Below are 27,095 nucleotides of genomic sequence, written 5' to 3'. Positions count from 1 at the left end.
GATGATGATTGAATTGTAGATGTCTTTTCACCAGGTTGTTTCTGACCAACGTTTGCAGGAGCAGAGAAGGCCAAGAGGAGATTTTAATAGAGGTGTTTAAAATCATGAAGGTTTTTGATGAGTAGATAGAGGGAAACTGTTTCCAATGACTGAAGGGTCGGTAACTAGAGGGCACAGATTTAAGGTGATCGGTAAAAGAACCTGAGGCGATATGAGGGAAAGCTTCTTTACGCAACGAATGGTTGCGATTTGGAACGCACTGCCTGATAGGGCGGTAGAAACGGATTCAACAGTAGCCTTCAAAAGGGAATGGGATAAATTATTGAAAGAGAAAAAATTTCAGGGATATGGGGAAAGGGCCGAGGGGAGTGGGACTAACTGGATTGCTTTTCGAAAGAGCTGCCACAGACTCGATGGGCCGAATGGCCTCTGTCTGTGCTGTACTGTTCTATGATTCTATGAAGACAATTCACTACCTTGTGCACATAAATTCTTGGCATTCTGTAAATGAAAAATTCAGGCTGAGCAGAGACTCTGTTTGCAAATGTAGTTTCCCATTACAGTGAGCACGGTCTGTTTCTCTGCCGTCTGCCTGCCCAGCCACAGCACGGATTCCAAAGGAACCATTGTTCCGATCTCTCCGTCTAGGTGAACCAGGCAGCAGAAAATCAGTGTTGTCTGACTCTGCCTTTTTCTCGATTCTTACGCAACCCAGGGTATTTCTGCAAACCTCGACGTCTGGGGTCGTCATTTTTTAAAAACTACACTCCACTGGATTTCCAGGTACCTGAATTCCTCGGTAACTAATCCCTGCTTCTGCAGGGTTGCTACGGAAACGCCCGATGGCTATGTGGTGTGTTTGCATGACGTTAGGAGTCAGCCTTAAGGGTTTCATTTGGCGAGGTTCTCAATCCAGTGGTGTCTACACAGAGCAGCTTAAACGGCACTGACACAATACCAGCCGGGCCTGTGTGTGACGGGCGTGCATTGAGACGGGTTCCCGATGTTTCCGTGAGTAGCTAAATCACTTTTCCTACATGTCACAATGATTATTGTGTCATTTGCAACAGGTTTGACAATCCGTTTTTGAAGGGAACATATACAGAACGATGTATAGATATAAAAACAAGGTTATATCTAATGGTCAGGGAACCCAGGGTAGTTTTTTTTTAAGAGCATTCATCCTTCGAATGGCATTAAACATTACCTCAGCCTTTATTAGCCAAGGCACAGAATACAGTTATGCTTCAACTGTATAAAACACTAGTTAGGCCACGGCTGGAGTACTGCGTGTCGTTCTGGTCACCACATTACAGGAAAGATGTGATCGCACTAGAGAGGGTGCAGAGGTGATTTATGAGGATGTTGCCTGGACTGGAGAATCTTAGCTACGAGGAAAAATTGAATAGGCTGGGTTTGTTTTCTCTGTAATAGAGGAGGCTGAGGAGAGACCTTATTGAGGTGTATACAATGATGAGGGCCCTAAATAAGGTGGATAGGAAGGACCTATTTCCCTTAGCAGAGGGGTCAACAACCAGAGGGCATAGATTTAAAGTAATTGGTAGCAGGTTTAGAGGGGATTTGATGGGAATTTATTTTACCTCAGAGGATGATGGGGGTCTGGAACTCACTGCCTGAAAGGGTGCTAAAGGCAGAAACCCTCACCACATTTAAAAAGTACTTGAATGTGCACTTGAAGTGCCGGAAAGTGGGATTAGGCTGGATAGCTTTTGGTCGGCCGGCGCGGACACAATGGGCCGAAATGGCCTCCTTCCGTGCTGTAAATTTCTCTGATTTTATGAAAAAATCGAATTTTCTGCCATCTTTTGAATTAGTTTTTTTTTAAAAACAGTGTGCTGGAAGCCGGCTCCACTACGCCCCCCAGATCGAATTCATCACCACTGCAAGTTTCAGCTAATTGCGCTCATTCGCGGGCCTTTGAGGAGGATCTTAATAAATTAAGCTGGTTCTTTTGGGTGCAAGGATACTAATGGGCATGTTTTAAATGCTTTTGATTATATATATTTTAAAATTTACTAAAACTGACCACTGTACACCAATATAAATAGCAAATGTTTCTGTGTACAGGTTGAACCTCGCTTATCCAGAATTCCCTTATCCAGAACTCTATTATCCGGAACCAGCCCTCGTCCAGAACCATTCCCAAGTGGCGCATGCGCGGAACACTGACATGAACAAATTGAAGTCGTTCCTTGCTGCCGACTCCCACAATCGCTGGCCTGACCCTGCGATCCAAACCCCCACCTCCCCCCGCCCCCACGATCTCTCTGCCGCACTCTCAGCCCCAAGACAGCCAGCCCCGATATCCCCATGCTCTGTACCTGTACCATTCAATTTAACGTGACCACCCCTCGTCCGGAAAAATCCCTTATCTGGCACAGGCCTGGTCCCGAAGGTTCCCAATAAGGGAGGTTCAACCTGTAGTCTTTTTTTAAAGTCATTTTCAGTAATTTAAAATCTGGTTACTCACAGGTGGTGCACTCGACACTCTGATTGATTTAAAATGCTTATTTTTTTGTGATTAAACCCATTTTCAGCCATATTAATCAAACTGCACCAAGTTACCACTCTTAAATATATCGAGCAATTATTTTCTAAAACAATTAAAAAAAAATAACATTCTAAAATATCGTCTGATGGCATGGGTTCATGGCAGATTCTGCATTCGCCGAAATGCAAATAAGTTTGAGCGGAAACTTGAGAAGAAAAATAAACACTTCTCAAAACGACGCAATTTTGGACATGGTTTGTGCCCGGATCGCTGACAGCGCCCAAAGCGGAAATTCTACCCCGATATGTCTGGAAGTTCCAGAACTGTCGGTAATGTTCTGCGTAGAATCAGAGCAGTTGACTGAATGCTAACTCACCTTGTTGGTCTCTATAAAGGAAGGATTGATGGGCCCCAGCGGGAGTCGACCGTATCCATTCAGCAGAAGTCAACGTTCAACTCCATTCCCCCTCTGACAGCTGGCATGGGAACGAAAATGAAAGATGGCGTACAATTGGTTTGCCGCATATTCCCTTGCCGTTAATTTGCCTGGCGCTGTCGGAATATTGCACCAGCTCCATGCGCAATGAGGCATTGGGCAACATCTGGACTTGGAGTTTTGTGTGTGAAGTAAATTGACAGACCCAACATGAACCTTTTTCACATTTTACTATATGTGGCTATATTACTGGACTAGTAATCCAGAGGCCTGGACTAATGATCCGGAGACATGAGTTCAAGTCCCACCACGGCAGCTGGGGAATATAAATTCAGTTAATTAAATAACTCTGGAATAAAAAAGCTAGTATGGTGACTGAAACTAGTGGATTGTCGTAAAAACCCATCTGGTTCACTTAATGTCCTTTTTAGGGAAGGAAATCTGCCGTCCTTACCCAGTTTGGCCTATATGTGACTCCAGACCCCACAGCAATGTGATTGACTCTTAATTGCCCTCTGAAATGGCCTAGCAAGCCCCTCAGTTGTATTCAAGATGGCAGCTCACCACCACCTTCTCGAGGGCAATTAGAGATGGGCAATAAATGCTGCCCTTGCCAGCGACGTCAACATCCCTTGAATGAATGAAATAAAAATGTTCTCGCCTCTGAGTCAGCAGGTTGTGGGTTCAAGTCCCACTCCAGGAACTTGAGCACATAAATGTAGACTGACGCTCCCAGTGCAGTGCTGAGGGAGCGCCGCACTGTTGGAGGTGCCGTCTTTCGAATGAGACGTTAAACCGAGGCGCTGCCTGACCTCTCAGGTGGACGTAAAATATCCCACGGCACTATTTCGAAGAAGAGCAGGGGAGTTATCCCCGGTGCCCTAGGGCCAATATTTATCCCTCAATCAACATAACAAAAATTACAGGTTATCTGGTCATATCACATTGCTGTTTGTGGGAGCTTGCTGTGCTCAAGTTGGCTGCCGCGTTTACTACATTACAACAGTGACTACACTCCAAAAGTACTTCATTGGCTGTAAAGCACTTTGAGACGTCCAGTGGTCGTGAAAGGCGCTATATAAATGCAAGTCTTTCTTTCTTTAGTGCTGGCTCATGCTGAGGGTCCAGTTCTGCAGGCACCAGCACTCTGGCCAAATGGCCATTGTTAGTGTGCGCACCCAGACAATGATTGTAGGATGACTATTCAACTAATTGAGGCATCCCAACAGGCCTGATTCTATCCTCGACCTATAACTAGACACTTGGATTTGCGGGTGGAGTCATCGAAAAGCAGTGAAAAGCCCGAGTGATTTTTCCGCCCTGACCCCCCACCCCCACCTTCACCCGCCATTATCTCTTTAGCCAAATGGTCCTGAGGCCAATTATAGTGACCCCCCAGCTGAGATTTACAGTCTGTGTAAAGGGCAATTAGAATCTTGGGTTCTTGTTTACAAGTCTAGTAAATAAGATCGTCAATGTGGAGATAAAAATTTGTCAAAAATGGTTATGGATGCTGTTGAAAATGTTTAATACAGAGCTGTCCCGAGCTTGTTTAAAATTATAATAGTCATGACAAAGTTTTTGACTGAAGTCACCTAATTAAAGTTAAGATTGAAGTATTTCTGGATCTTCCCTTGGTGTAGCTCCCGAATTCTCTCCCTAAAATTCTCCGCTTCTCTTTCCTACTTTCCGATGCTCCTTTTAAAGCCTACATCTTTGACCAAGCTCGCGGTCACCTGTCCTACTATTTCCTCATGTGGCTCGGTGTCAAATGTTGCCTGATTACGCTCCTGTGACGTGCCTTGGGATGTTCGACTGCGTTAAAAGCGCTGTGTAAATTGCAAGTTCTCGTTGTACAATAATGGTGTGAGTTCGGACTCGGGCAGTAGAGTTTTGGGTGAGTTCAAGTTTATGGAATGTGGAAGATGGGAGGCCGGCCACGAGTGCGTTGGAATAGTCGAGTCTGGAGGTAACAAAGACACTGATGAGGGTTTCAGCAGCAGATGAGCTGAGACAGGCAATGTTTCGGGGCTGCAAGTAAGCAACATTGCTGATGGAGCGGTGACGTGGTCAGAAGCTCATCTCGGGGTCACATTGACGCCATGGTTTGGAGCGGTCTGGTTCAGCCTCGGGACAGTTGACAGGGAGAGGGATGGAGAAAGAAAGAAAGACTTGCATTTATATAGCGCCTTTCTTGACTACCATACATCTCTCTGTTTTACAGCCAATGAAGTACTTTTGGAGTGCAGTCACTGTTGTCATGTAGGAAACATGGCAGCCAATTTGCACTCAGCAAGCTCCCAGAAACAGCAGTGTGATAATGACCAGATAATCTGTTTTAGTGATGTTGATTGAGGGATAAATATTGGCTCCAGGACACCAGGATAACTCCCCTGCTCTTCTTCGAAAAATAGTGGCCATGGGATCATTTACGTCCACCTAAGAGAGCAGACGGGGCCTCGGTTTAACTTCTCATCCGAAAGATGGCCCCTCCGACAGTGCAGCGCTCCCTCAGTACTGCCCCTCCGACAGTGCAGCGCTCCCTCAGTACTGCCCCTCCGACAGTGCAGCGCTCCCTCAGTACTGCCCCTCCGACAGTGCAGCGCTCCCTCAGTACTGCCCCTCCGACAGTGCAGCGCTCCCTCAGTACTGCCCCTCCGACATTGCAGCGCTCCCTCAGTACTGCCCCTCCGACAGTGCAGCGCTCCCTCAGTACTGCCCCTCCGACAGTGCAGCGCTCCCTCAGTACTGCCCCTCCGACAGTGCAGCGCTCCCTCAGTACTACACTGGAGTGTCGGCCTAGATTTATGTGCTCAAGTCCCCTGAGGGATCCTGGCACTGTAACCAAGAAGAACAAACGTTGATGATGTGTAAAGAATGCATTTATAATGTGTGCGTGTATTTTTTTTTTAATGATGAACAGAATGGAGGCGTCGTGCCTGGAGTTGGCCCTGGAAGGGGAACGGCTTTGCAAAGCTGGAGATTTCAAGGCCGGGGTGGCGTTCTTCGAGGCTGCCGTGCAGGTTGGGACGGAGGACTTGAAGACTTTGAGCGCCATCTACAGTCAGCTGGGCAATGCCTACTTTTACCTGAAGGACTATTCCAAGGCTCTGGAATACCACAAGCATGACCTAACCCTGGCCAGGTGAGTTCTGCGAAAGGTAAAACTCAAAAGCGCTTTAAAAAAAATAATTTGCGGCCTGGCGCGCAGAGACGCAAGGGTTGCTTGGGTCTCCCGGAGTTAGGGTTAAGGTGCCCTGTTTGGAAACATACGCAGGGAGCTTTACCCTGTACCTAATGCACGCTGTTAGCAGACTGGTGCACAAGCCTAGCAGACAATCTCTACAATGGGTGCAGTGACAGAACAATGATGAACCAGATTCTCGTGTTTGCTGCTCTTTTGGGGAAAAACTAGAAAAAATATATTCCATTGCCAGCACAAATAAACCTGGCCCTGAAGAACACAAAATCGACTGGACACCGGGTTTAAAGTAATTACAGTGGACCTGTATAAACGGATACTGGTTGGGAGGCCCAAATAACTGGCGTGGTAAAACGTACGAGGCACTCTGAAACCACGGTCACTCGCAAATTGTGAATCGCGCGAAGGCAGCCTTCGATTCACCGAGCCCATTTACAAGTTAAAATGGATTTTGAGTGTGAGGCAATGCATTTGAGGTGGTCTAACAAGGCATGGGAATAAATTACAAATGCTAGGATACTGAGAAGTGTCGAGGAACAGAGGGACCTGGGAGTGCATGTCCACAGATCCGTGAAGGTGGCAGGCCAGGTAGATAAGGTGGTTAAGAAGGCATAAGGAATACTTGCCTTTATTAGTCAAGACATCGAATACAAGAGCAGGGAGGTTATGCTTGAACTGTATAAAACACTGTTTAGGCCGCAGTTGGAGTACTGCGTGCAGTTCTGGTCACCGCAATACAGGAAAGATGTGATTGCGCTGGAAAGGTTGCAGGGGTGATTTTGAGGATGTTGCCTGGACTGGAGAATTTTAGCTATGAGGAAAGATTGGAGATATGCTGGGTTTGCTTTCTTTGGAACAGAGGAAGCTGAAGGGAGACCTTATTGAGATAAATAAAATTATGAGGAGCCTGGATAGAGTTGATAGGAAGTTCCAATTTCCCTTGGCAGAGGGCTCAACAACCAGGGGGCATAGATTTAAAGTAATTGGTCGAAGGTTTAGAGGGGATTTCAGAGGAAATTTCTGATGGGGGTCTGGAATTCACTGCCTGAAAGGGTGGTAGAGGCAAAAACCCTCACCGCATTTAAAAGGTATTTGGATGTGCACTTAAAGAGCCGTAACCTACAGGGTTACAGACCAAGAGCTGGAAAATGGGATTAGGCTGGATAGCTCTTTGCCGGCCGGACACAATGGGTCAAAATGATTCTATGATTGGTTGTAATCTACCAAAATTCCCTGGATTCTGGAGAGGTCCCAGCGGATTGGAAAACCGCAAATGTAACGCCCCTATTCAAGAAAGGAGGGAGACAGGAAGCAGGGAACTATAGACCAGTTAGCCTAACATCTGTCATTGGGAAAATGTTGGAGTCCATTATTAAGGAAGCAGTAGCAGGACATTTAGAAAATCATAATTCAATCAAGCAGAGTCAGCATGGTTTTATGAAAGGAAGATCGTGTTTGACAAATTTGCTGGAGTTCTTTGAGGATGTAACGAGCAGGGTGGATAAGGGGAAACCAGTGGATGTGGTGTATTTGGATTTCCAGAAGGCATTCGGTAAGGTGCCAAATAAAAGGTTACTGCACAAGATAAGAGTTCATGGGGTCGGGGGTAATATATTAGCGTGGATAGAGGATTGGCCAACTAATAGAAAACAGAGAGTCGGGATAAAGGTTATCATTTTCGGTTGGCAATCAGTGACTGGTGGGGTGCCGCAGGGATCGGTGCTGGGACCTCAACTATTTACAATCTATATTAATGACTTGGATGAAGGGAGTGAGTGTAACGTAGCCAAATTTGCTGATGATACAAAGATAGGTGGGAAAGCAAGTTGTGAGGAGGACACAAAGAATCTGCAAAGGGAATAGATAGGTTAAGTAAGTGGGCAAAAATTTGGCAGATGGAGTATAATGTGGGAAAATGTGAGGTTATCCACTTTGGTCAGAAACAAATGACTATTTAAATGGAGAGAAATTACAAAATGCTGCGGTACATAGGAACCTGGGGGTCCTTGTACATGAAACACAAAAAGTTAGTATGCAGGTACAGCAAGTAATCAGGAAGGCAAATGGAATGTTGACCTTTATTGCAAGGGGGATAGAGTATAAAAGTGGAATATCCACTGTACAGGATATTGGTGAGGTCACACCTGGAGTTCTGCGTACAGTTTTGGTCTCTTTATTTAAAAAAGGATATACTTGCATTGGAAGCAGTTCAGAGAAGGTTCACGAGGTTGATTCCTGATCTTATGAAGAAAGGTTGAGGAGGGTGGGCCTATACTCATTGGAGTTTAGAAGAATGAGAGGTGATCTTATTGAAACGTATACGATTCTGAGTGGGCTTAACAAGGTAGATGCAGAGAAGATGGTTCCCCTTCTGGGGGAAATCTAGAACTAGGGGGCATAGTTTCAGAATAAGAGGTCGCCGATTTAAAACGGGGATGAGGAGGAATTTCTACTCTCAGTGGGTCATGAATCTTTGGAATTCTCTACTCCCAAGAGCTGTGGAGGCTGGGTCATTGAATATATTTAAGGTGGAGATAGATGGATTTTTGAACAATAAGGGAATAAAGGGTTCTAGGGAGCAGGCGGGGAAGTGGAGTTGAGGTTGAATCACATCAGCCATGTTCTTATTAAATGGCGGAGCAAGCTCGAGGGGCCAAATAGCCTACTCCTGCTCCTATTTCTTATGTTCTTCTATAAAACACAGCCCATTGCAAAGCTGCTGTATCTGGAACTTACATTGAGTCGGGATCACTGGCGCCTTCCACTGCAGCTCGCTTCCTCTCTGCCCCCGAATTCCCGAGAGGTCAGCGCGTGGCGGCAGCGGGTTTTGTGGATGGAACGGCTTTCGTGGAATGGCGAGCTCTTTACCCAGCAGGCATAGCGGCGGAGAACCTCTCTATCTCGCGGACTGAATGCTGGCACGGTTCTGTCCGTGCAAGAGGACATAGGCAGGCTGGTGCAACGGGCGGACACACATGGCTGATGAAATTCAATGCAGAAATGTGTGAGGTGATGCATTTTTGCAGTAAGAATGAGGAGAGGTGATCCAAAGCTAAATGGTACAATTTTAAAAGGGGCGCAAGGAGAGAGAGACCTGGGGGTGTTTGTGGACAAAGCTTTGAAGATGGCAGGACAGGTTAACAAAGCAGTTACTAAAGCACATGGGAACCTGAACTTTATAAATAGAGGCATAGTGTACAAAAGCCAGGAAATTACGCTAAACCTAGATAAAATACTAGTTCGGCCTCAGCTGGAGTACTGTGTCCAATTCTGGGCACCACACTTTAGGAAGGACATGAGGGTTTTGGAGAGTGTGCAGAAGAGATTGACAAGAATGGTTCCAGGGATGAGAGATTGCAGGTACATGGATAGACTGGAGAAGCTGGGGTTGTTCTCCTTGGAGCAGAGAAGGTTAAAAGGAGATTTGATAGAGGTGTTCAAAATCATGCAGGATTTGGATAGAGTGAATAAAGAGAAATTGTTTCCGCTGGCTGAAGGGTCGATAACCAGAGGATAGAGATTTAAGGTGATTGGCAAAAGAATGAGAGGCCACATGAGGAAAACCTTTTTATGCAACGAGTGGTTAGGATTTGGAATGCACTGCCTGCTAAGAGTGGTCGATACAGATTCAATGGTAGCCTTCAAAAGGGAATTGGATAAATACTTGAAGGAGAAAAAAATTGCAGGGTAATGGGGAAAGTACGGAGGGGGGGGAGTGGGACTAACTGCTCTTCGAAAGAGCCGGTGCAGACTCGATTGGCCGAATGGCCTCCTGTGCTGTACTATGCTATGATTCTAGCCCAGGGATAGAGTGATTTCTCTGCCGTTATGTTGCTGGATAAAGAACTCCACATTCTACTGATAATTTTTACACGGGCAAGTGTGATTGGCTGAAGTGCTCTTGCAGAGAGCTGGCACAGGCTCGACTGGCCGAATGGCCTCCTTCTCATCATCATCATCGTAGGCGGTCCCTCGTATCGAGGATGACTTGCTTCCACACCAAAAAAGGATGCGTTCACAGGTGTTTCAATGAAGGACCTAATATTCCAGATCCCGAACTACATGTTGAAGGGTGGAAGATGCCTGTGCGTGGATTTTTTTTTAACGTGTGGTGACCGTTGCACACCAGCCACCACACGTGCTTGATAGAGCTAGGTCTTGGTCCAGTGGCAAGGGTTAACCAAGACGACTGGAGACCAGCTCTGCTGCACGGACCTAGTGCGCACACATATCGCAGTGTGGGCTGGCCTGTGCTGCCCCTGGGCCCTCGCCTCTTCTGGGCCCCGAACTCACGCCTCTCCTGGGCTACGATCATGTCCCTCTACAATCTCTCGCCGCTCCTTTGCCCCCGACCTTGACGCTCCTGCATTACCTGCCCACGCTCCAATCACCGACCTGGACCTTGGTGACGTCCAATCCAGTCGCCCTCTTCACAGCCATCGCCCTCCTGAGCCGGCTCGCGCTGTACCTTGAAGTGGTATACCACCACGCTGCTCCCTCGAAGGCCCCGACCTGCTGATGGTCCATGCAGGTCGGAGCCGCCGCTATGATGCGTACAACAACCATTTTGCAAAAACAAATTGGAGGAATGCCTTGTGCTGCCATTTCATAGCAGCTGGTCTCAGGACGCTGATCCACCGGACGGACCTCTGGGTGGTAGATCTTTACCCTGTGTGTAAATAAATGATGCCTTACTTGGAAAAAAATTCAATACAAGCGTTTATCCAATAACACAGAACTCAGGAATTGATCTCACTCTTTCAACAGGACCATAGGGGATCGGATCGGTGAAGCAAAAGCCAGTGGAAACCTGGGAAATACGCTCAAGGTCCTTGGCAGCTTCGACGAAGCAATTGCTTGCTGTCAAAGGCATTTGGACATCTCGAGAGAGCAGAAGGATAAGGTAATCTTGATTTCTAAATCAAGCACGTAAGGCTTAATTTTGCCTTTTTTCCAAATTGACTTGCATTCGATTGATGGCTGCTTCATACGCCGACTGACTGAAAGGCCTAGCGAACCATTGCTAAAGATATGGTTCAGTGTTTAATGCAGAGTTGGGTCACGCACACCACCAGAGCAGCATGTTGCAATCCTCATTAGTGAATGGCAATCTGTAGTGGCCGTTGTCACTTCCCATTACAACCATGGCTCATCACTGCTCCTGGTATTATTGGCTGTAATGTATTTGCTTCATGGGTTCTTTGCTTAAGTATTCATAGCAGCACATTGCTATTAAGAACGAGTTGGTTTATTAACCAAATTTTAACAATCACACTATTGGGACCTCCCATTTAAAACTGAGATGAGGAGGAATTTCTTCTCTGAGGCTTGTAAATCTGTGGAATTCTCTGCCCCAGAGAGTTGTGGAGGCTAGGTCATTGAATATATTTAAGGCGGAGATAGACAGATTTTTGAGCGATAAAGGAATAAAGGGCTATGGGGAGCGGGCGGGGAAGTGGAGCTGAGTCCACAGTCAGATCAACCATGATCTTATTAAATGGCGGAGCAGGCTCAAGGGGCCAAATGGCCTAATCCTGCTCCTAGTTCTTATGTACTACACATTACCAATTCATCCACTAGGCTCACAACTGCATGCCTCATCGTGGATGACCTCGACCCAACTGACTGGGGTTTTATTGAGTCTTGCGAACATCACATGCTGGGCTAAGCCACTCACAATGCAACAGCTCTACAAACCTGTGAGCATACTCACATTGTGCATACATTACATTGGCCTTTCCAGAACATAGGAGGATAGGAGCAGGAGGAGGCCATTCAGCCCCTTGAGCCTGTTCCGCCATTCAATGAGATCACGCAGATCTGCGATCTAACTCCATCTACCTGCCTTTGGCCCATATCCCATAACACCTTTGGTTAATAGAAAGCTATCAACCTCTGATTTAAAATTAACAATTGATCTAGCATCAGTTGCCATTTGCGGGCGAGAGTTCTTTGTGTGTAAAAGATTTACTAATTTCATTCCTTGAAAGGTCTGGCTCTAATTTTTAGACTCTGCGCCCTGGTCCTAGACTCCCCAACCAGCGGGAATAGTTTCTATCTATCTATCCCATCTGTTCCCCTTAATCCCTTGAAAACTTCGATCAGATCACCCCTTAACCTTTTATATTTTAGGGAATACAACCCTAATGTGTGCAATTACAAGGCAGTATTAGAACTACAGCTACATTTTAGCTCTAGCTACTGTTTCCCCTCCCCCCTCAGCCCCACGCCGCTCCCCCACCACCAGGTCGATGACTGCCTTCACAAGACAATTCATGGTGACCCACATTGCCTTTCAGTATGTGCTCATCACATAAAACAAAATCTGCTCTTATAATGTAATTACCACAGCAAACAGGGATAGGCCATTCAACACCTTGAGCCCGTTCCACCAGTCCAGTTTACATCATGGCTGATCTGGGTCTTAGCTCCAACTACCCGCCTTGGTTCCGTAACCCTTAAAGAAAGAAAGACTTGCATTTATATAGCGCTTTTAACGACCACCGGACGTCTCAAAGCACTTTACAGCCAATGAAGTATTTTGGGAGTGTAGTCACTGTTGTAATGTGGGAAACGTGGCAGCTAATTTGCACACAGCAAACAGCTAATGTGATAATGACCAGATAATCTGTTTTTTCATTATGTTGGTTGAGGGATAACTATTGGCCAGGACACCGGGGTCCCCTGCTCTTCTTCAAAATGGAATATTTTACATCCACTTGAGAGAGCAGACGGGGCGTCAGTTTAACGTCTTATCTGACAGTGCAGCACCCCCTCAGCACTGCACTGGAGTGTCAGCCTAGATTATTTGTGCTCAAGTCCCTGGTGTGGGACTTGAACCCACAACCATCTTGACTCTGAGACGGGTGTGCTTCTCACTGAGCCACGGCTGACTAGTATCTTTGTCTAACAAGAATCTTATCAATCCCAGTATTTAAAAATTTTCAATTGACCCTCAACATCCACAGCTTTTTGAGGGGAGAGAGTCTGAGATTGTCACTACCCATTGCATGAAGAAGTGATTCCTGAAATCGCCCCTGAATGGCCTAGCTCTGATTTTAAGGTGTCCCTTCCTTTACATACATGTATTGCACTTTGCAAACGTTTTACAATTATTTACAACAACTTCCATTTGAAGAGCACCTTTAACGGAGTGAAATGTCCCAAGGCGCTTCACAGGAGCGTGATACAACAAAATTTGACACCGAACCACAAAGAGTTGATTAGGTCAGATGACAAAAAAAAGCTTGCAAAGAGGTAGGTTTTAAGGTGTGTCAAAAAGGAGGAGAGAGAGGCGGAGAGGTTTAGGGAGGGAATTCCAGAGCTGAAGGCCCAGGCAGCTGAAGGCACGGCCACCAATATCTCGGAGGGTTGTGGGGCTGGAGGAGATTAGAGAGGGACGAGGCCATATTTATATGGAAGAAATGCAGTTTGGTGATCATGTGGGGCAACTGAATCGTCTCCAATCCGGATAAGTAAGTGCAAGGGGGGGGGAATACTGTAATGTATGCATCTGTGAGTATGCTCACAGGTTTGTGGAGCTGTTGAGTTGTGAGTGGCTTAGCCAGTCACATGATGTTCACAAGACTCAATAAAACCCCAGCCAGTTGGGTTCACAATGAGGCAGATGGTTGTGAGCCTGGTGGATGAACTAGTAATGTGTAGTGTGATTGTTAAACCTTTATTAATAAACCAATTGGTTCTTAATAGCAATGTGTTGCTATGAATTCTTAAGCAAAGAACCCTTGAAGCAAATACATTACAAATAGGATTTATGAAACTACAGTTGACCAAGCACATTCCTTGGAATCACACCGTCGGTAGACAGAAACGGCTAGATGAACAAGAAGCAGCTACAGTCTGGGGACTGAATGGGACAATGGCTTCGTAGATGAGGAAAATAGGAGCAGGAGGAGGCCATCTAGCCCCTCGAGCCTGCTCTGCCATTCAGTAAGATCCTGGCTGATCTGATCATGGACTCAGTTCCACTTCCCTGCCCGCTCCCCATAACCCTTTACTCCCTTGTCGCTCAAAAATCTATCTATCTCTGCCTTAAATATATTCAATGACGCAGCCTGCACAGCTCTCTGGGGCAGAGAATTCCACAGATGTACAATCCTCTGAGAGAAGAAATTTCTCGTCATCTCAGTTTTAAATGGGTAGCCCCTTGTTCTAAGACTATGTCCCCTAGTTTTAGTTTCCCCTATGTGGAAATATCCTCTGTGCATCCACCTTGTCAAGATCCCTCATTATCTTATGTTTCGATAAGATCACTTCTCATTCTTCTGAACTCCAATTTGTAGAGGCCCAACCTACTCAACCTATCTTCATAAGTCAACCCCCTCATCTCTGGAATCAACCTAGTGAACCTTCTCTGAACAGCCTCCATTGCAAGTATATCCTTCCTTAAATACGGAGAACAAACCTGTGTGCAGTACTCCAGGTGTGGCCTCACCAATACTCTGTACAGTTGTATATATACATTGGAAAACTTCGTTTAGGATGTTTTTGAGCTTTGAAATAGTTCATAGCCATCAGGAATATGTGTACTTGTCACAGAAATAATGAAAGAACTTGCATTTCTATAGCGCCGTTCATGACCTCAGAGCGTCCCAAGCGCTTTAGAAACATGGAAACATAGAAAATAGATGCAGGAGTAGGCCATTCGGCCCTTCGAGCCTGCACCGCCATTCAATGAGTTCATGGCTGAACATGCAACATCAGTACCCCATTCCTGCTTTCTCGCCATACCCCTTGATCCCCCTCGTAGTAAGGACTACATCTAACTCCTTTTTGAATATATTTAGTGAATTACATCCAATAAAGTACTTTGGAAGTGTCGTCGCTGTTGAAATGCGACGGCCAAATCCTGCCCAGCAAACTCTCACAAGCAGCAGTGAAATAAGTGAACAATCTGTTTTAGTGAAATTAGTTGAGGGATAAATATTGGCCGGGACACCAGGGAGAACATCCCTGCTGTTCCTTGAATTGTGCCGTGGGAACCTTTACGCCCATCTGAGAGGGCAGACAGGGTCTCAGTTTAACATCAAATCCAAAAGATGACACCTCTGACAGTACAGCACTCCCTCAGCACTGCACTGAAATGTCAGCCTAGATTAAGAGCTCAAGTCTCTAGAGTGGGGCTTGAATCCACCACTCTCTGTCTCCAAGGCGAGAGCACCAACCACTGAGCCACAGGGTGACACACCATAAAAGCCTAAAATGTTTGAAAATATTTGTAGGGAAATAAGTTTGTGTTCATTGTAATTGAGTTGACTACAGTTAAAACTGAAGTACGAGTCTCCAGAGTTAGTTTTACCACATGGAAGTCTTCAATCTCTCACATTGAATATCTCCGTAGTGCGAGGTGGATAATTGAATCTTGTGGGTTTTTAAAAAAAAGTAACTGAAGTATTGGATACGCTGCGTGCTGTGCTCCCCGTGAATTGATGGCAATGTGAATACAGGAATGTGTTTAACACCATGCAAGTGCTGGCTGAACCAAATAGAAAAGCAAATTATTATTTAAATGATTACAAAATGCTGCGGTACAGAGGGATCATGCAGATACAGCAAGTAATTAGGAAGACAAATGGAATGTTGGCCTTTATTGCAAGGGGGATGGAGTATAAAAGTCGGGAAGTCCTGCTACAACTGTACAGGGTATTGAGACCACACCTGGAATACTGCTTACAGTTTTGGTCTCCTTATTTAAGGAGGGATATACTTGCAATGGAGGCAGTTCAGAGAAGGTTCACGAGGTTGATTCCTGAGATGAAGGGTTTGTCTTATGAAGAAAGATTGAGCAGGTTGGGCCTATACACATTGGCGTTTAGAAGAACGAGAGGTGATCTTATTGAAACGTATAAGATTCTGAGGGGGCTTGGCAGGGTAGATGAGAAAGGATGTTTCCCCTCGTGGGGGAATCTAGAACTAGGGGGCATAGTTTCAGAAAAAAGGGTCCCCCATTTAAAACAGAAAAGAGGAGGAATTTCTTCTCTGAGGATGGTGAATCTTTGGAATTCTCTACCCCAGAGAGCTGTGGAGGCTGGGTCATTGAATATATTTAAGGCGGCGGTAGACAGATTTTTGAACACTAGGGGAGTCGAGGGTTATGGGGAGCGGGCATGAAAGTGGAGCTGAGGCCAAGATCAGATCGGCCATGATCTTATTGAATGGCGGAGCAGGCTCGAGGGGCCAAATGGCCGACTCCTGCTCCTTTTTCTTATGTTCTTATAATGTGCAAGACTAAAACATTAACCTGCCTTCCGTTGCTGTGCGACCCCGCTGTGTATTTCCTGCACTTTGAATTTAAATTTCTAAAACCCGCCTCTGGGGCACACCGCCCTACTGCGCGTTTGCAATGAACTGGTGATACTATGTTGGCACGAAAGCAAAATACTTGTGGATGCCGGAATCTGAAATAAAAACAGAAAATGCTGGAAACACTCAGCGGGGCAGGCAGCATTTGGGGAGAGAGAAACCGAATTAACGTTTCAGGTCGACGACCCTTCGTCAGAACTGGAAAAGTCAGCGATGTGACAGGTACTTAAGGAAGTGCAGGGGGCAGGGGGAGGGGGGGGAAAGAGGAAAAGATACTGTGGCTGAAATTGCCCCTTCCGATAAGGTCGCTGGCCGCCTGAAAGCGACGGCGGCCACAGGGCGGCGCAGAATGGCCGCCCACTCTCCGCGGAGGGGCCGCCATTTTGGAAATTGCCCATCCTGAGTTTTGGAGCGGTGCCCGGGGCCACTCTGCCCATGTTTCTGCCGTGGCGTGCATGCGCCAACCCGTTACGGACCGGCGGGGACTCCCCTCGCGAAATTGCCCCTTGGGAAATTGCCCGTTTCGTAGTATTTCCCTTACGGTCAGTGCCCCAGACAGCTTTTGCCGTTGGTGCACTCTCTGTGGCTTAACAGCCCGGCCGCCCTTTAAAGAAGAGGGCGCAATGCCACGGCCGCCATGTTACTATTTTTTTGCCAGGTCGGTCTGACAGTGAGGGCCGCGGGTTCGGCCGAGTTGCCAACAGGCAGCCTGGCAAACCCCCCTCTTGGGTGACAGGTCGCTAGCCCGGCCGAAACCCTCCCTGGTGGCCCAGTGTTTCCCACTAAAGTGGCTGCAGAGTTTGCAGCGGCCCCATCCTTTAACTAAAAGGGAGGGGCGTTGTGACACGCCAGCGCGATGATGTCATCAATGCGGCGCTGATGAGTGACAGCCTCGGCTACCCCGCCCCCCCCCTACTTCCGCCCCACGATTAATGGCCACTTTGCCCCCCCCCCCCCCCCACTTCTGTCCCCATGATGAGAGGCCACTTCCATCCCGCTCAAAAACAATCCCCAAAGAGCTGAATTTCGCTGGTCGGGCCGCCCCAAGGCACGAGGCGGCCAGAACGCGTCGGAAACGGCAGGTCTGCCCTCGTTTCCAGCGCTGGGCAATTTCAGCCTCACCATATTGGCGATGGATGTTGTTCTTGATCCAGAGGTGGCGCTGTAACCTCCCGCGGACTTTTGTGACAAACGCAGCCAAGAAGACACTGGCCCGTAAATCCCGTTGACTGCAATGGAACTGAATCTCGGGCGCTGCGACACAGCCCATTCAGTGCCACCGGCCGAGACGAACTTCGAGCCCTCGAACTGTGAGCAACACCACGGGAGGGCGAGTGGTCAGGGTGTCACTTCCTTGTGCCGTTAAACGTACTGGAGCGTTAGGATCTAGCATGAGTATTTATTCCAACCAGATCGTAGTGGGGGTGGAAACTGCATATTTATCAACTAAAAATAAAACCGGCTGGTCTGACTCTGTAAGCGTTCCTCAACCACATAACATTCATTAGGGCTGCAGCGACAGCTGTCAATCACAGCAAGGGAAACATTCAAGACGACAACGCGGCAAAGTCCGAAATATTTTCATTTCTTCGGGTAAAAACGCTTTGCAGAAATGTCACGGATTAGATTTTCCTCATAGATTTAACATTGGGGCAGTAACGTAAACATTTAATAATAAATTGCTGAAGAAATTGTAAGGAGAAGGGGCAACTGACTCGTTGAAGTTCCTCCAATCGGGAAAAAAAACTGGAGGATTAAATTATCCTCTCTGATTCTGGTAACCTTGTGAATTGCTTGCGTATCTTGTGTGGAGGACGTTTCAGGAGGTTGCCATGGTGATGTTCATTCTTCTCATTATTATTTTCTCCCTGGCATGTAAAGTGCCTAAACCTCATCGCTCCCGATTATCGGGATCCAGAACGCTTTTGTTCAAACACTGGTGACAGGAGACCACTCTACCCTCACAGAGCAACGCCATGGATGGTGTGTTGCTCCTGTACGGTGAGGAGTTTTATGGCAGTGCACAGTTTTAGCTTCAGCAGACCTGTTTAAAAAAAAAAGAAAGAAAGACTTGCATTTATGAATCAAGCTTGTTGGGATGCCTCAGTTAGTTGAATAGTCATCCTACAATCACTGTCTGGGTGCGCACACTAACAATGGCCATTTGGTCAGAGTACTGCTGGTGCCTGCAGAACTGGACCCTCAGCGTGAGCCAGCACCAAAGAAAGAAAGATTTGCATTTATATTGCGCCTTTCACGACCACCGGACATCTCAAAGCGCTTTACAGCCAATGGAGTATTTTTGGAGTGTTGATGTCGATGATAGATCGGATTAGGCGGTGGTCCGTCCAGCCGTCGTCAGCTCCTGTCATGGCACGGGTGATGCGCACATCCTTGCGATCCCTGGCTCGGACGATGATATAATCGAGCAGGTGTCAGTGTTTGGAGCGAGGGTGTTGCCATGATGCCTTGTATTTGTTCCTCTGTCAGAACAAGGTGCTGGTGATGAGGAGTTAATGTTCTTGGAGTGTAGTCACTGTTGTAATGTAGGAAACACGGCAGCCAATTTGCACACGGCAAGCTCCCACCAACAGCACAATTGTGATAATGACCCAGATAATCTGTTTTTGTTTAGTTGCTTGAGGGATAAATATTGGCCCCAGGACACCAGGGGATAACTCCACTGCTCTTCTTCAAAGTGATGCTGTGGGTTCTTTTACATCCACCTTAGAGAGCAGACGGGGATTTGGTTTAGCGTCTCATCTGAAAGACGGCACCTCCGACAGTGCAGCTCTCCCTCAGCACTGCACTGGGAGTGTCAGCCTAGATATTTTTGTGCTCAAGTCCCTGGAGTGGGACTTGAAGCTACAATCTTGAGAGCGAGTGTGCTACCCATTGCGACACAGCTGATGCTGTACTACACCTTTGATAAGTCACAAAGTAATAGCAGCTACAGGATGCGGAGTGCACAGCTTTTCATTAAATCCAATCACTTGACGGCAATTGTGGATTAACTGTCAGCAGTTTCAGAAGCATCCTTTTGTGGTCAAGGCCACAGGAGGTCTATCCAAGCAGGGGAGCAGGACTAGCTGAGGTACTCTTGCAGAGAGCTGACATGGGCTTGACGGGCCAAATGGCCTCCTACTGTGCTGTAACCATTCTATAGTTCTATTCTGTGTGTATTTGGTACTCATTCACCACAATGGGCTGGGAACTGCAGACTTGCATTGTTCACTTGCTCCACACAGTAGGTTTAAGAACATAAGAACATAAGAAATAGGAACAGGAGTAGGCCATTTGGCCCCTGGAGCCTGCTCCGCCATTCAATAAGATCATGGCTGATCTGATCATGGACTCAGCTCCACTTCCCTGCCCTCTCCCCATAACCCTTTGCTCCCTTACCACTCAAAAATCTGTCTATCTTCACCTTAAATATATTCAATGACCCAGCCTCCACAGCTCTCTGGGGCAGAGAATTCCATAGATTTACAACCCTCTGAGAGAAGAAATTCCTCCTCATCTCAGTTTTAAATGGCGGCCTCTTATTCTGAGACTATTACCCCAGTTTGAGTTTCCCCTATAAGTGGAAATATCCTCTCTGCATCCACCTTATCGAACCCCCTCATTATCTTATATGTTTCGATAAGATCATTCTTCTGAACTCCAATGAGTATAGACCAAACCTACTCAACCAACCTAGCTTCATAAGTCAACCCCCTCATCTCCGGAGTCAACCTAGTGAACCTTCTCTGAACTGCCTCCAATGCAAGTATATCCTTCTTTAAATATGGAGACCAAAACTGTACACAGTACTCCAGGTGTGGCCTCACCAATACCCTGTACAATTGTAGCAGGACTTCTCTGCTTTTATACTCTATTTGTTTGTTGTTCCCACCGAGAGGTGTTTTCCACAATGCTGGAAGGGGTTAACCTTGATGTCTAATTTGCAAAACCCACAAACAGGCAAGCAGTGCACCAAGAATTGGGCGCATTCAGTTTCCCAAATAACTAGAGGAGGATTGGCAACCAGAGATGCAGGAGCCCCTCAAAAGCATCAGCTGTGGCTCAATGGGTGGCACACTTGCCTGTGAGTCAGAAGGTCGTGGGTTCAAGTCCCACTCCAGAGACATGACCACAAAACTTAGGCTGACACTCCAGTGCAGAGCTGAGGGAGTGTAGCACTGTCGGAGGTGCCGTCTTTCGGATGAGACGTTAAACCGAGGCCCCGTTTGCGCTCTCGGGTGGACGTGAAAGATCCCACGGCACTATTTCGAAGAAGAGTAGCGGGAGTTCTTCCCGGTGTTCTGGCCAATATTTATCCCTCATCCAAGATCGCTGAAACAGATGTATCTGGTCAATATCGCATCGCTGTTTGGGGGAGCTTGCTGTGCGCAAATTGGCAAATGCATTTCCCCACATTATAAACAGTGATTGTCAAGTGCATTGGGACATCCTGAGGTCATGAAAGGCGCTATATAAATGCAAATTCATTCCTTTTCTGTTGGGGCCAGGAGGAGAAACAGCGTAAATATCCCAAATGCATGATCTGTCGACATGCATCTGAATTTACAACTGGATCTCCATTCATTATGTACAAGCAGCAATACTATTGAGTGACATCGCATTCAAATTGAAATTGGCCCTTACAGCTGACAATTCATTACAATTGGGTAGTAGACACAGTAGGGTCGGCTGTACTCTCCTAATCAAGGAAGGTATTGTACTGCCTCATTTTAATTCAGCGGGTCCCAGAAGGAGGAACCCATTCTTTGACTTTGTACAGTATTGTTCATTCAGAACCGTAGTAACTACAGCCTGATACCTTGCACTCATTCTCTCTCCAGGGCTAAACCCAACAGATGGACGACATCAGACTTTATATTGCCTAGGGATTTTCCAGCGTTTAGTCTCAATCCGATGAGTATGCCATGGATAATTATACCCTCCAAATCAGTTACTAGATCACTGATGGAAATCTGCCATTGCACAACTAGTGTGGTTTTCTGGTCATAAGGAACAATAGAATCCTGCACTGCAATCAGCTACATTGTGGTATAATTCAAATAACATGTTTGTTTTGTTAAATAAAGTGCTGGGTATCTCTTAACGACCAGGTATACTAAATGATTCTCCATTAACGTAACTGTTGAAGCGCACAGTGTGGAAAGTTCATATCAGTGAGCATCTGAAAGAGAAAGATTGATGTTTCAAGTGACTGTTGCTGTGTTCGAGATACAATAACTACTTGCATGTAGTGCCTTCAACATAAACAAGATAGCGGTAGATGAGGGAATGGATGTCAAGCCACGAAACGAGAGCAAGGAGAGAGCGTGACGAGAGCTGTGTGTCACTGTCTTTGGGATTCTCTACCCCAAAGGGCTGTGAAAGATCAGTCGTTGAATATATTCAAGACAGAGATCAATAGATCTTTGGATGCGAAGGGAACTAAGGGATTTGGGAGCAGGAAAGTGGAGTTGAGGTAGAAGATCAGCCATGACCTTATTGAATGGTGGAGCAGGTTCACAGGGCAGAATGGCCTACTCCTACATAAGATTATGAGGGGGCTTGACCAGGTGGATGCAGAGAGGTTGTTTCCACTGATGGGGGAGACTAGTACTAGGGGGCATAATCTTAGAATAAGGGGCTGCCCATTTAAAACTGAGATGAGGAGGAATTTCTTCTGTCAGAGGGTTGTAAATCTGTGGAATTCGCTGCCTCAGAGAGCTGTGGAAGCTGGGACATTGAATAAATTTAAGACAGTGATAGACAGTTTCTTAACTGATGAGGGAAATAAGGGGTTATGGGTAGCGGGCAGGGAAGTGGACCTGAATCCATGATTGGATCAGCCATGATCGTATTAAATAGCAGAGCAGGCTCAAAGAGCCGTATGGCCTACTCCTGCTCCTATTTCTTGTAAGAACATAAAAAATAGGAGCAGGAGTAGGCCATATGACCCGTTCTTATGTTCTCTTGCTCCTATTTCTAATGTTGAAAAGATCAGGTTTGAAGAGGTTTATCAAGATAGAGAGCGAAGTTGAAAGGTGGAGGGAGGAATTCCAGCGAGCAGGGCTGAGCTGTTAAAGACTCTGCCACCAGTTTTGGGGGGCGGGGGTGCGGTTGGATGCGACAACGCCAGTTTTTGAGGACGCAGGAGATGTGGAGCTGGAAGAGAGAGGTGGCTTAAAGCATGAGCAGGGGTTTCACAGGCCGAGGGGCTCGGGTAAGGGGAAAGCAGATGACGTAACAGAGGTGAAAGAAAGTGCTTGGTGATGGACAGGATGTGACTGGACTCAAAACAGGATGCTGAGGTTTCGCACAGTCTGGTTCAGCCCGAACGAGTGGCTCACGTGAGGGATGGCATGGGAGTGGAGTCCAAAGCAGCTATGGCTTTGGTCTTAGCAATGGGAAGTGGTGGTTCATCCAAGAGGTGGTCATGGAATTGAGAGAAGTCAACAACAACAACAAATTGTATTTATGTAGCGCGATTAACATAATGAAATGTCCCAAGGCACTTCACAGGAGTATTATGAAATAAAGAATTTGACACCGAGCCACATAAGTAGAAATTAGCGCATTGACCAAAAGCTTGGTCAAAGAGGTCGGTTTTAAGGAGCATCTTGAAGGAGGAAAGAGGTAGAGAGGCGAGTTCCAGAGCTTGGGGCCCAGGCAACAGAAGGCACGGCCACCAATGGTTGAGCGATTATAATCAGGGAAGCTCAGGAGGGCAGAATTAGAGGAGCGCAGACATCTCGGGGGGAGGAGTTGTGGGGCTGGAGGAGATTACAGAGATAGGGAGGGGCGAGGCCATGGAGGGATTTGAAAACAAGCATGAGAATTTTGAAAATCATGAGGTCGACTTGGGTATCATGTGGAAGTTGATCCCATGCCTGTGGATGATGTTGCTGAGGGTCAGCTTGTAGACGAGGAACAGGAGGGGCCAAGATTAGATCCTTCAGTCAACTCCGGATCTGACCAGAGAAGACATTGCTGGAGATGTGTTGGCTGCATTTGGACACCTACAGGGGCGGAGCTACACGAGGGCAGCCCAGTGGAGCTGGACATTGGAGGAGGTTAGCATGGTCCGCTGCATCAGGGTACTGCAGAGAGGGTGAGGAGGACAAGGAGGGATGGGGCAGCTTGGCACTTCCTGCGGTAGAGGAGAGTAGTGTAATGGTCTGCAATTGCCTGGGTGATTCAGAAACGACAGCGTTCATTATTCACAAATGCTTCAGCCAATATGTTCAGCGCATCAGATGTTATGAGTCGTGCCTTCAGCAGTAATTTGCCACTTCTAACCGATGATTGCAGTTAACATTTGTTTAACTGCCATCATTATCTGCACTCATTAAAATTAAGTCAAGTGAACTAAAGCATGCGGAAAATACCCGAGCGCTGGATATGCATACAATACAAAAGCCAAATACTGTGGATGCTGGAATCTGAAATAAAAACCGCAAATGCTGGAAATCTCAGCGGGTCAGGCAGCACCTGTGGAGAGGGAAACAGAGTTAACGTTTCGGGTCGATGACCCTTCGTCAGATATGCACAATTGGGATTCTTAAGTTGCTATAAGCTGAGCTTCCGATTCCATATGCTATCCATCACTCAGCTTGCATACGCCCAGATTCCCACTGGTTGTACAGTTTAGTTCCAGCGGGGAGCTTGTTGAGCGTGAGGAGGAGCATTGCAATGAGTAAGGTCAAGAAGAGGATTGGCGTGATGATGCTGCCCTGCTTTGACCCTGGATGTGGATTGGATCCGTTGGCCAGGATCACGGCCTGCATGTCGTCGTGGAGCAGGCGGAGGATGGCGACAAACTTTTGGGGGCAGCCGAAACGGAGGAGGATGCTCCACGCTACACGCCCAAGACCGCCCTAAGTGGAGGAAGAGAATCCGGGAGGGCGCTGAACACCTCGAGTCTTGTCACCAAGAGCATGCAGAGAACAAGCGCAGGCAGCGGAAGGAGCGTGCGGCAAACCAGACTCCCCACCCACCCTTTCCTCCAACCACTGTCTATCCCACCTGTGACAGAGACTGTAATTCCCGTATTGGACTGTTCAGTCACCTGAGAACTCACTTTTAGAGTGGAAGCAAGTCTTCCTCGATTCCGAGGGATTCCCATGATGATGATGCGTACTCCCACCTTCGTAACATCGCCCATCTACGCCTCTGCCTCAGCTCATCTGCTGCTGAAACCCTCATCCATGCCTTCGTTATCTCTAGACTCGACTATTCCAGTGCTCTCCTGGCCAGTGAGAAAGAGCCAGTGGGAAGCTGTTTAACCTACACCGCCTCCAGGCCAGGTCCAAGACCACCCCAACCTCTGTCGTTGAGCTGCAGTATGCGGACGACGTCTGCATCTGTGCACATTCAGAGGCTGACCTCCAGGATATAGTCAATGTATTCACTGAGGCATGTGAAAGCATGGGCCTTGCGCTTAACATCCACCAGACAAAGGTCCTCCACCAGCCTGTCATCGCCGCACACCACTGCTCTCCAATCATCAAGATCCACGGCGCGGCCCTGGACAACGTGGACCATTTCCCATATCTCAGGAGCCTCCTATCAACAAAGGCAGACATTGATGCGGAGATTCAACATCGCCTCCAGTGCGCCAGCGCAGCCATCAGGCCATCTGAGGAAAAGAGTGTTTGAAGACCAGGCCCTCAAATCTACCACCAAACTCATGGTCTACAGGGCTGTAGTAATACCCGCCCTCCTGTATGGATCTGAGGCATAGACGATATATAGAAGGCACTTCAAGTCGCTGGAGATATATCACCAACGATGTCTCCGCAAGATCCTGCAAATCCTCTGGGAGAACAGGCGCACCAACATCAGTGTCCTCGACCAGGCTAACATCCCCAGCATTGAAGCACTGACCACACTTGATCAGCTTTGCTGGGCAGGCCACTTAGTACGCATGCCAGATATGAGACTCCCTAAGCAAATGCTTTATGCGGAATTCCTTTATGGTAAACGAGCCAAAGGAGGACAGCGGAAACGTTACAAGGACACCCTCAAAGCCTCGCTGGTAAAGTGCGACATCACCACTGACACCTGGGAGACCCTGGCCGCAGACCGCCCGAGGTGGAGAAAGTCCATCCGGGAGGGCGTTGAGCTCTTTGAGTCTCATCGCAAGGAGCATGAAGAGGCCAGGCGCAGGGAGCAGAAGGAGCGCACAGCAAACCAGTCCCACCGAACCCTTCCCTCGACAAATGTCTCCCACCTGTAACAGGGTCTGTGGCTCTCGTATCGGACTGTTCAGCCATCAAAAAACTCACTTTGGGAGTGGAAGCAAGTCTTCCTCGATTCCGAGGGACTGCCTATGATGGCCAGTCCTCCCACCTTGCACCCTCCATAAATTTTGAGCTCATCCAATACTCTGCTGCTGGTATCCTAACTCAGACCAAGTCCCGTTCACCCATCACCCCTTGTGTTCGCTGATCTACATTGGCTCTTGGTCCGGCAACGACTCGATTTAAAAATTCTCATCCCTGTTTTCAAATCCTTCCAAGGGCCCCGCCACTTGTTGTCTCTGTAACTTCCTCTGGCCCGACAGCCCTCTGAGATCTCCACGCTCCTCCAATTCTGGTCTCCTGCGCATCCCCGATTTCTATCGCTCCACTGTTGGCGGCCGAGCCTTCAGCTGCCTGGGTCCTAATCTCTGGAATTTCAGCTCCGCCTCTGTACCTCTCTCTCTCCTCCTTTAAGATGCTTCTTAAAACCTACCTCACTTGTCCTAAGATCTCCTTATGCAGCTCGGTGTCAAATTTTGTTTACTAATCGCTCCTTCAAGCGCCTTGGTACGTTTTACAACGTTAAAGGCACTATATAAATGCAATTTGTTGTTGGTTAACTAGGCGTTCTCCACCCTGGCTTTCTCTGTCAGACTGATGTGCTGCGTGTTTCCAGCAATCTGTGTTTTTGTTTCATATCATAAGGATTGTTTTTCCGCTAACGTTCTGCCAAAACTAGCAGTGCTTGGTGGCTAAGAAGTCTCTGCCTTCTCTTTGACCTCGCTGTCAGGGGAATTGCATCTGCTCAAGTAACTTGATGAATAACAGTAGAGAAAATTAATTTGTACAACATCATTTTTTTTCACATTGATGGCAATTAATTACTGATGCTTTTGTAGGCAAGGGTACAACAATCCGAGAGCTCTTTTGTATTTGCTTCATATGGCTTGACAACATCGATGATTTGATAAACTGAAGCTTCACTCAAAATGACCGGGGAGCCCTGTCTGTGTCCATTTTTATGGATGAAAGGTTAAGGGATTCTTTTGAAGTGTGTCTGATCTGTACCATTGAGAATATCCGTGCTTTGAAAGTTACCTGTCTGCACATTGGCTGCTTTTAACCTCTGATTGTTAATCCTTGAGTTTAAAAAAAAAAATCAACATTTTTTTTCTGATTAAACATTAAATTCCAATAACATCATGGCGGGGGGAGATTCAAGATTTGGCTCGGAGAAATTACCGAACACAATATAGCTCTGTATTAACTACCAGCGTGGAAGGTAGCAGAGTATTTAACACAGAGGCAAAATTGATAATCACTTTATATCCATCTAAGTTTCAGCCTTGTCCTAATTGGACAAATTGGACAAGTATTACAAAT

General features: G+C 47.0%; 1 protein-coding gene across 6 annotated transcripts in view; it reads left to right on the top strand.

Annotated features, from left to right (window-relative positions):
* Positions 1–27,095, top strand: part of LOC139233158 (G-protein-signaling modulator 1-like) — a 326,419-nt gene that overhangs the window by 102,799 nt on the left and 196,525 nt on the right. For 4 of the 6 annotated variants that reach the window (XM_070863740.1, XM_070863741.1, XM_070863739.1 and 1 more), the window contains 2 exons: positions 5,872–6,093; positions 10,918–11,053. In XM_070863740.1, the coding sequence (XP_070719841.1) occupies positions 5,872–6,093; positions 10,918–11,053 (358 nt within the window). Of the gene's footprint in view, positions 1–5,871; positions 6,094–10,917; positions 11,054–27,095 lie in introns of those variants that run through there. The other 2 variants (XM_070863742.1, XM_070863743.1) reach the window with 2 other exon arrangements.

This window comes from Pristiophorus japonicus, chromosome 20 (assembly GCF_044704955.1).
Source record: "Pristiophorus japonicus isolate sPriJap1 chromosome 20, sPriJap1.hap1, whole genome shotgun sequence".
Lineage (NCBI taxonomy): Eukaryota > Metazoa > Chordata > Chondrichthyes > Pristiophoridae > Pristiophorus > Pristiophorus japonicus.
Note: the sequence above shows the minus strand (reverse complement) of the source record. Positions and strands in the feature narration are given on the sequence as shown.